Source organism: Fragaria vesca, linkage group LG3 (genome assembly GCF_000184155.1).
Source record: "Fragaria vesca subsp. vesca linkage group LG3, FraVesHawaii_1.0, whole genome shotgun sequence".
In the NCBI taxonomy this organism is placed as follows: domain Eukaryota; kingdom Viridiplantae; phylum Streptophyta; class Magnoliopsida; order Rosales; family Rosaceae; genus Fragaria; species Fragaria vesca.
Window position 1 is genome coordinate 6,200,670 of NC_020493.1, and position 10,535 is coordinate 6,211,204.

A 10,535-nucleotide genomic window follows, 5' to 3' on the forward strand; every position below is an offset into this window, starting at 1 on the left:
GAGAGAGAGAGAGACGACACATTTTGACTACCTTCCTATTCTTTTTCACATAAAAAATGTCGTACTTTGCACCTGACAAAGTTCAAACCTCACATATAGCAACAACCACCTAAAAACCAGAAACTTTCATTCATCTCCCTCCATATCCCTAAGATCCTAACATGCACATTCTTTCAATCTTTGCACTTCAAGCATCCTATTCTCAGATAGCTTTGATGGTCATATTAAAAGGAAGAATAAAAAATAGTGGGATACCCTGGTCAGAAACATCAACATAGCCTGCTCAATTCGCAGTTTCTACAAAGGATGAGGTGCAAACCCATCTTAAGCTGTATATAAACACAACACATGTCTCACAAACCCTCACCCTACCATTCATTCGCACTTAGAACACGTTCTAGCTTCGCCTCTCAACTTGTTCAACCCACACATAATAACAATAACCCCCCTAAAAACCGAAACTTTCATCCATTTCCCTCCATAGTCCCCACACAATTAAGCACCAACGGTATGGGTTTCCTAAGCTGTTTCCGAAATTCCCCAAATCCTCACAAAACAAAACTAGCTAAACGAGCTTAGCAATCAAAGAACAAAACTTTATCTATTGGGTTTCACAATCACAAGCACGAAAAACGAAAATTTAACTGAATTGTCAAAACTTGAAATCAGTTTGCAGAAAAATACCAAAGTAACGGCGCTCGTTGGCGGCCTTGGCCTTATCGAGCATCTTATCAAGGTCCTCCTTAAGCTTCTCGTCCCATTTCACGAGCTGGTTTACGAAAATAGCACCTAAACCCATGCCCAGCACGTGCTCCCATGGATCTGAATCGGATCATCGGACATTGGGGATTAGGGTTTTCATGAGACCAGAGAGTCTGAATTGGAATTGAAAGAAGAAAAAGAAGAATAGAGCTTACGGCGCATGTAGGGGAGCTTGCGGAGGGCGTTGGAGTACATCTGGGTGCCCAGCCCCAATAGGGCTCCGATCGCCGTCGTGCTTATCGGCATCTTGCTCGCAGTGCGCTCACTCTGTATGAAGCTCAAGTATATGAAACAAGCCAAAGGAGTTCAAGTGAAAACATTGAAATATATGAATGCCAATTTAACTGTAGAAATGAAGTTACCCGGTAGAAAGGGTAAAAGTAAAATAGTTTTCTTTCCCTTTTCAATTTTCGTTATTTTTCTTTTGTTTATTTTTTTTTCTTTTATATTACGAACAGATTGAAGTTGGTTTTTTTTTTTTTCTATTGATGAATAAAATAAAAATACAAGGAAAAATGTACAGCAATCTAAGTTGGAAGTTGGAGCGATGACCAGTACCATTTGGTATAGTAGCATAGTCTCCTCGTATAAAAGTTTGACAGACATAACATTTTACACTAACTTGAAGGCCACTTCCTAATGCTTAACACAATTTTGGTAACTAGTTGATTACAAGAGAACACTTGATATATAATACGTTTTAATGGAATATTCTGAGCTAGACTAAAACTTGAATGATCAATCTACCATGTAAACACACTACTGCTCAACATTCATCACAACCACAATTTTAAGTGACTACTTAATTTGCACACAACCGTACAGCACAATAATATGGAGCAAATGAGGGTATTGGTGTGGGTATTGGTAGAGTATGAGAGAAAATGTCAAACATGAGGTGATTTGCAACACCTTTAAACGCCACACGTCTTGTATGGCCATTACTCCATATTGTTGTAGTGATATTAACTGCATCAATTGTTATCCTCACACGTTAATTTCCCCCAATATATTATTCTACCTTTCGTGTGTTGGATTGTATGATGTGTTCAAGAAATCAGAACCTTTTTCATCCTAATCCTCATGCAAAATATGTGCTAATATAGTCATATTATTGTTACCTAAATGCGTTTAGTACGACAATGTTACGCTCATAGTGTATATCATCTTTTACACTTAACAAACATCATGCACATACAATGCATCAGTGCATATTAAAAAGAAAATTAAACTGAATGGATCATGTTGTATATATATGTTCCCAGAAGCTAAGATTCCTTGGTCTCGACCAACTACTGGAATGGTTTAGTACTTTAGTATCAACCCTATTTGTTTCAGACTAATAACTAATTACTTTTCTGTTAGAGACTATATAACATTACATTTACAAATTTTTATTAACATTTGAATGATTTGATAATGATTTCAATTCAAGTAACCAATAATAAATTCGTGTAACCAATAAATTTCAATGTGCTTTATTGATACACCTCATACGTTTTCCAATTTTAATTTTGCCAGACCATTCTCTGTGAGTATGATCTCATTGTGACTCAAAATTAGCAGTCCAACTTCGTACTTTGGAGATAATAGTTTAAAATTTCGAATGGCCTCCCACTCGTGCTCTGTAAGTCATGAACTTTTGTAAAAGCATTAATTTTCTGGATTTATTCATGAGTGGTCAATATTTTGAATGGTCAAATCAACAATTTAAATAAGAATAATTCATACGGTAAAAAAAACAAAGAAAAAAAATAAAAGAAAAGAAAGAGGTTTACATTCTATGTTCTTGATTGCATTGGTCATTGCAGTTAGAAATGTTCTAATTAACAAAATCCAAACATAGAGGGTAATAACTTAAAAAATGAAAAACAAGGGGTAAAGAATTGGAGGGAAGTTTGAACCTGGCAAACCCCAAATTGGCATGTAATTTGGGTCTAAACAAAATTCAGAGATGGAATTAACTCAATTAGGACACCCAAAAGACCATTGACTAAAACAAAAACACAAGAGGCAATCAAAATGGTAATATAATTAATCATTATAAGTTTATAACTAATTTAAGATATCCGAAAGACTAAAACAGAAGAAAATAACCGATTCTTGTGCATCTAGAAATAGATTCTATACCCCGTTACATGTATTGTCGTCTGATTTTCAATTATAGTCGTGTATTACAAATCTTACGGCCGTGTTTACGATTAAAATAATCTAGTAAGAAAGTTTGGGAGACGCTCTCCATTAACAAATATATCAGTGAAGTTAGCTTTTTGGGTTGCCATAGATTGCTAATACGACCCTACGTTTCCAACGGCTAATAGCAACGTCTTTCTCTCCTTCAATCCCTCCTTTTCCTCACCAAACTCTTAATTCACTGTTTTATTAGCACCCCCCTTCCTGCTCTCTTCGTCTTCATTACCAAACCCTCTCTGTCTCCATCTCCATCTCTCTGTATCTGATTTAGCTTCTTTGGGGTTACAAGGAGTTTTTACTAAAGATAGGTAAAATCTAATTGTTTTGAGGTAGGCTTAGGCCTAAAACCGCTCCTTTGTTTTCGTGTAAAACCAGAGGCTTGTTTCTCTTCTCTGTCAGCATTGGGATTTTTTCAATCCTTAGAAAATTACAGATTGCTCTGATAATGTAGGATTTGTGAGGATTGTGTTTTTTTATTTTTTATAATTCTCCTCACCCAGTTTCTTCAGACGGGTTCTTTGATTTCCTACCTTTTGGTTAGGATTTGATTCACCCCAAAATGAATAGATTATAGGGTAATATGCTATTTATTTAAGCAATACAATTCGAAAGACTAGGTAAGATGGCATCATCAGTTGAAATGCCCTCTGCTCCATTCGGTTGCGTTTTGAGGGATCACAACCGCCGTGACCGGTGCAGAGAGACCAATGCCAGAGCCACCATGGGTGCTTTTCAGAAGAACCTCAAGAGTTTAGTGAGGGATCATCTCTGCATTGCAGTCTCTCCCAAGTCTGGCTCCAATGACGCCAACTCCGAGAACCAGAGTGTTAACAATGATGATTCTTGGGTTCGAAACGATGAGGCTTCTTGCTGTTCAAAGAAGGATGAGAACACCAACATAAATGGTGTGAGAGAAGATGCTTCGGGTTCGGTTATGACCCCAAGGCATGCTAGGGTGCTTGATCGATGGGCTTTCGCAAGACAAATGGTGTCGAAACCAGTTGAGAGGCAGAGGAGCGCAGAGGCAGAAGTGTTATGTAACAAGGATGAGAACAGCAATAGGAACAGTGACAGAGAAGATGACTCTGGTTCGGTCATGAGCCCGAGGCATGTCAGGGTTCTTGATCGATGGGATTTCGCAAGACAAATGGTGGCGAAACCGATTGAGAGGCAGAGGAGCGCAGACGCAGAGGTGTATTATGTGCCAAACTCGGCACCCTCTTCAGCAAGGACGTCAACTTCGAAGGAAGAGACTATAGCAAGAACAGATAGCTTGGCTGATCTCACCAAAAAAGGAGTGGGGGCTTCGTCTCTGGTTCAAATTTGGGAGCAGAGGCTCCACAAATCAGACACCCTCAAAACCAATTCCAGTGGAAATGAATTATCCGACACAAGTAGGTCTAGTTCTGGATTCAGCTCTACTGAGAATCAGAACGAGAATGAGACCAATGCTTCACCATCAAGACTTTCTGAAGCAGAAAAGGCAGAGTCCCCTGTTGAGAAAGCAGGGGATCCTGTTTTCTCTATTGAAGCAGGGGACTCTGATTTCCAGATGGAAAAAGCAAGGGAGTCTATTGATGAAACTTATGATGCCGGTGATTCCTTTGAAGATGCCAAAGGTATTGCAGATGATAGCCGGAATTTAGATGCTAAAGAAAAAGAAAAGGTTCGAGTTGTGGATATTATTAGAAGACTGACTGCACAGGGTCCATCGTCTTCCTTGAGTGAGGACAATAGTAATGATCATGATCAGCAGTATGGTAGCACGCAGAGTTCACCGTGTAGGGAATTGCTCCGTGAGCGTTCTGGGGTCGATCAGGCAGAACACAAAGGCTTATCAGAGCACAAAGGCTTGTCTCATGTTCTAAACTCGTCTCATGCTACAAGCTCACCACGCTTAAGAGGGAGGCAGGCATTTGCTGATTTGCTTATGCAGTTTGAGCGTGACAGGCATAAGGAACTTGACACGCTGGTGAACCAAAAGTCAGTATCGGAATTCCCACAGCGTGGTCGAACTCGAATTCAGGTGCATTTCTCATTCAGTATAACACAAATTTTCCATTGAAATGTTGGTTATTGATTTACCTTGAAATTTGAATCCTAAACAACGAGTGCATTTCTCCAATGTTTATATGCAGTCATTACTTAGGCTTCGAATGCTTCAACGTGGTATGGCATTCGCTGGTTCAGATGTGCCACCGCTTCCACCAAAACCATCTCGAGTGAACAAACCTGCGCAAGGATCTAGCATCATGCATCTCAGGTATAATTTTAATCTCATTTCAGCAGAAATTGGTTTGAATATTAATGTGGGATATAATAGTTCATATTTCATTATATCAAAGTAGTTCTGATACTAGGCTTCTCCTTTCACTTTAGCTTTGCTTCTGCTATTAAAGAAAATCTTGGAAATTTAGGTTACGTAGAGGTCTAAGGGCCTATATGATGATTGGTTTAGGTAGGGCATCGGCCTACTATGGGAACCTGCACAAGCATATGATCAATACAGAACTGAATTGAACATAAAATTATGTGGTGGATTTTTAAAACTTCATAAATAATGTTGAATTTGCTTTCAATGATCCTGTTGGATTGAGTTGTAGTACAAACAGATAGAGAGTATAAAGGACCACTTTGTGCTGTAGTTTCAATGGGGTCAATACACATTACTCAGAAATGAATGAGTCTGATTCTAGAAATGCTTGGTTTAGAAAAAGGAGATTGGAATTTATGAATTTATGAGGGTTTAGTGCTGGAATGAAGCTTCCTGTTTAAGCTTCAAAAAATAAAAGTGTTTCATTTCAGTTGTCATCACTTCACTATTGCATCATAAAACATTGATCAGATCTGGGTGTAAGGTTCAGTCTTCAATAATGAATGTAATGTGTAATCTTGGTAAAATCAAAGCATATGGAAAGTCTTTGATGAACTCGGCAGTAAAGTTCGTTACTTGATAATTTCGTTAACATTGACTATTTACTCAAATTCAGGGAGAAATTTTGTACCAGTGTTGAGCAGGGCACCGAAGTGCAGGATGATGCGCCTAATCCAAATAGCCTTCAGAAGGACATGATAAAGAACACAAGTATTAATGTAGACAAGTTCTCCACCTTCAATAAGCCTACTGAAAGCACTCCTAATCGAGAAGTTAAGGTTATGGAGAAGCAGAAAAAATTCACAGTACTGCGTGTTAGTGAAGATGTTTGTGAAGCGACCCCCAGTTTGGACAAATCCTGCACCTCCAAGCCTGATGAAAGCACTCCTAATCGAGAAGTTAAGGTTATGGAACAGCAGAAAACATCCACAGTACTGCGTACTAGTGAAGATGTTTGTGAAGAAGCAACCCCAAGTTTAGACAAATCCTCCACCTCCAATAAGCCTAGTGAAAGCACTCCTAAGCGAGAAGTTAAGGTTATAGAGCAGCAGAAAGCATCCACAGCACTACGTGATAGCAAAGATGTTTGTGAAAAAGCGACCCCCAGTTTGGACAAATCCTGCACCTCCAATAAGCCTAGTGAAAACACTCGAAATCAAAAAGTTAAGGTTATAGAGCAGCAGAAAGCATCCACAGTACTACGTGCTAGTAAAGATGTTTGTGAAGAAGCGACCCCTAGTTTGGACAAATCCTGCACCTCCAATAAGCCAGGTGAAAGCGCTCCTAATCGAGAAGTCAAGGCTATAGAGCAGCAGAAAACATCCACAGTACTGCGTGCTAGTGAAGATGTTTGTGAAGAAAGGACCCCAAGTTTAGACAAATCCTCCACCTCAAATAAGCCTAATGAAAGAGTTGATGTTTTGGAGCAGCAGAAAACATCACCAGTATTGCGTGCTAGTGAAAATGTTTGTAAAGAAGCGACCCCAAGTTTAGAAGTTACCTTCCAAGAAACTAGCTCAGCTGCTCAAAGCTCCTTGCCAAATGTTAGTGAAGATCTTCGTCAAGTAGCCAGCCCAAGTCCAAAGGTCACCAGGCGAGAAACAAGCTTAGTTTCTACAAACCTTGATGTGCAAGGAACTGCCAATCCAACCACACCAATGTGTGATCCGAATGAGAATGAGCTATGGAATGGAAGAGGTTCAGTGGATAGAAACCTTGATTCACAAGAAACTGCAGATACAACAATATCCTCGAATGGTCATGATGGGGATGAAATATGGAAACCCACATGCTCAGAGGCTAGACACCTTGATTCACAACGAAGTGCAGATACAAGGACACCCTTGAGTGGTGGGGATGGGATTGGGAATGGGAATGGGAATGAAATATGTGAAGGAACAAGTTCAGAGGTTAGAAACCTTGACACACAAGAAACTGCAGATACAACCTCATCCTTGAACAGTTGGAATGAAAATGCATTATGCCATGGAACAAGTTTAGAGGCTGGAAACTTTGACTCACAAGAAAATATAGATACAACAACATCCATGGTCAACTGGGATGAGAATGATGATGATTTCCAGTACTATGGAGAAACAAATTATGACTGGATCAGTGAGATTTCTCGCCCACGGAGCTATTGGGAAGACATTAGGAAATCATGGTACCAAGAGATGCTCAACTCCAATTCAGAAAAAGGCGAGATACACCAACTCCTTGAAAGGTACCACTTGCATTTCTTTTGTTTTCTCTTTCCTCGTATATATGCCTCATAATTAAAGGCTAATTGCTCTAATTTTGCTTTTAAGCTTGCAATCATATCGTTTCACTGAATTGAATTTCCCATTCTTCTATGCAGAAGAACAGTATCAAGCTTTCTTACTAGTGATTTCCGAGATAAGATAGACAGATTGATGGTATCTCGTGTAGAAAGACAAACATGTCACAATGTCAGTCAAGAAGAAGAAGATGACGACAGCAGCTATGATAGAATGAATCAAATGGTGTCTTTCTTACAACATCGCACAATCCCATCAGGCACCGAAGAAGAAGCAGAAGAAGTGCAAGAACATGTGCAGGTACAAGAACAAAACCAAGTCCAAGAACAAGTGATAGAATACGTGCAAGTCCAAGAACAAGTGCTAGACTACGTTCAAGTACAAGAACAGGTGCATGTACATCAAGACCAAGAAGACGAGGAGATGACAGAAGAGGAGGAGGAAGAAAATGATGACAATGACGATGATGATGAAGAATCAAGGAGCCTAATTAGTGGTCAATTTCTAGAAGCAAGTGATTATTTTGACCGTGCATCATTGCAGCCTTCACCATCTCACTTCACAACATGGAGTTACCAAGATAATGAAGTTGGGGATGATTCAGACCGAGCCACTTCTGCATCTCCTCGCCAACAGTCACCCTTTCGATATAGTCCACAACGTTCACCACCTCAATCTTACAACGCTAATCATCGGCAAGGCTCTCCCTCCCTCAGTCATCCTTTAATGGTGAGTTTTATCATTTTTATTACCTCATAATATGGTTTAAGTAAGTTACTTAATCCATCGAGCTAACGCTGCAGGAATTGGAGCTGATATACGACATGAAAGGGCATATGATACAACTCTATCAAGAGATGTCTGAGCTAAGAAAAGCAATAAAGAGCTGCGTAGACATGCAAATGACAATGCAACAATCCATGAATCAGGATGTTCATTCAGGTTTCTGCTGAACTTTTTTCTGTTTTTCCCTACTTTACAGCCCATGTACTTGAGAATATACTCTCGCACTTCTTTTGACCTTTAGAATCACTTATAGTATCTAAGAACACTTTTAAATTCTCTTTCGAAATTATAATAACCGATCTACTAAAAATGGTGAGTGACAGCATAGTTTTGGCACCATTCCTTTTCTTTTTTTTTTGGTCGAAAGCGCCATTCCTTTTACTCTCAGTTTTTTGACAGTAATCTCATGTTACAGGTCTAGTGGGGAAGAAAAGGAATTCTAATGGGTTAACAAAGAAAGGCAATTGCCGCATTTGCAATGAAGCAAAAATCGATTCACTATTGTACAGGTACTTGCTTTTGAAGCTAAGTAAATTCTTCATCATTTTAAGTACAAACAATTCTGTTGGTACTGATCTTCTGTCATATGATCATTTCATATGTTATAGGTGTGGACACATGTGCACCTGTCTCAAGTGTGCTCATGATTTGCAATGGAACAGCGGAAAATGTCCGATTTGTCAAGCTCCGATTGCAGATGTGGTGAGGGCATACATGGATTCTTAAATCTCTACTGGTGTCTGGTGAACGAGTTCTTGCTTCAGAGGACCGTCTTTATTTGTAAAACTAAATGACATTGTGAAGCACAAATTGGCAGAGGAAGGAAGCTAATTGATTCTCACCTTACCTAATTTACTATCTACTTTAATTTTTGTAATGTCAAAGTCATTGGCACATCACAGGTGGTTTCTCTTTTTCCACATATACTCTTTGAACTCTGGAGTGTACGTTTTTTAGAAGAGAAATAAACCACAACTAACAAGCTCTATAATTCATCTTACCATATATGCAAATCCAAACAAGGTTGCTCGTTTTCGGAATATCTCGATTTTATCTCTCCCAACATTAAAAGAGAAATGCATGCTTGATATGTACCTGTTGTGTTGCCATGATAATAAACCAGTAAAGTTCAGATCCTACGTTGTTTACCAGTTACAATTACTCTCCACAACAATGTAAGTGGATTCATTTCCCGAGTACCAAACAGCTTCAGCTTAATTTGGTCTGAAAACGGTCCTAATCAGTAAATCTTTTCTCTTTCTACTCTAGCCAAGAACAAGAGACTCAAAAGAGCTGACGTAACCTTATTGTACTAGTCCACTGTTGGGATGTGAAGGAAGGTTTAACAATTTGCAGAAACAAAGAGAATACAACAGAATTATAGGACATTGCAAGGAACATTCAGGTACAAAAAGGGATTATGGAATCTGCTTTATGTTGGTTTATGTCCTTGAAATTGTAGAGCTCGGAGCCTATGTGAGTTGTCATTCTTAAGAACTTGGAGAAAGATAGCTTTCAGCTACTTCATGTATACAGATATAATTGCTAATGACAACTTAATAATACTGTTTTAATTTCTGCACATGCATGGTGGAGCTAGAGGCTTATACAAGCAGCTTGATTAGACTGAAAACTGTTTATCATCTCAAAGAGCCAGACTTGCTAAAATGGAGTATCAATAGTGATTCGAAGTATTGAAAGCTCATAAATGTGGTGTGTCGATAATACAATGTGTAGAGCGCGCCGCATGCAGACTAATCTAACCGTTCATCTTTGGAATTTTGATATCCCACACTATCCGGTCTACTTTAGGGAAATTGAAACTGTAAAATCAGAATCACACATTCATCTTCTTTTTTTTCCCTCATATTTTCCTACACTCTATGTCTATTCACTTTGAATGTTAGTGTTTTAAGCATTTATTGTTTTTATAGTATGTATGCTTTTGAAGATTTCATATATCCATAAATGGGTCTTATCTTAACAGAATGGCTCCCAACACTATGGACCAAGGTCGACATCCAAAGGAGCAAATACATGGAAAGACAAGGACAAGGGCACCAAAGCCCTCTTCCTCTCAATTATTTAAAGTTTTAAACAATGCCTCCTAACAACTCATCAGACAGGCCATGGTTTACATT

The 10,535-nt window shown here is 38.9% G+C and overlaps 2 protein-coding genes across 2 annotated transcripts in view; one reads left to right on the forward strand and one right to left on the reverse strand.

Moving 5' to 3' along the window:
• LOC101300513 overlaps positions 1-1,056 on the reverse strand; it is a 2,532-nt gene extending 1,476 nt beyond the window's left edge. The window contains exons 1-2 of the mRNA XM_004293838.1: positions 918-1,056; positions 685-822 (exon numbers count right to left, since the gene is read on the reverse strand). Of these exons, the coding sequence (XP_004293886.1) occupies positions 685-822; positions 918-1,008 (229 nt within the window). The 5' untranslated portion in view covers positions 1,009-1,056. The remainder of the gene's footprint in view (positions 1-684; positions 823-917) is intronic.
• Positions 1,057-3,577: 2,521 nt separating this feature from the next.
• LOC101291707 lies at positions 3,578-9,120 on the forward strand. The gene is made up of 8 exons (XM_004295483.1): positions 3,578-4,981; positions 5,094-5,218; positions 5,946-7,553; positions 7,689-7,908; positions 8,152-8,337; positions 8,412-8,540; positions 8,851-8,903; positions 9,003-9,120. Exons 1-8 carry the CDS (start codon positions 3,578-3,580, stop codon positions 9,118-9,120), a joined length of 3,843 nt encoding a protein of 1,280 aa, XP_004295531.1.
• The last annotated feature ends 1,415 nt before the right edge of the window (positions 9,121-10,535 follow it).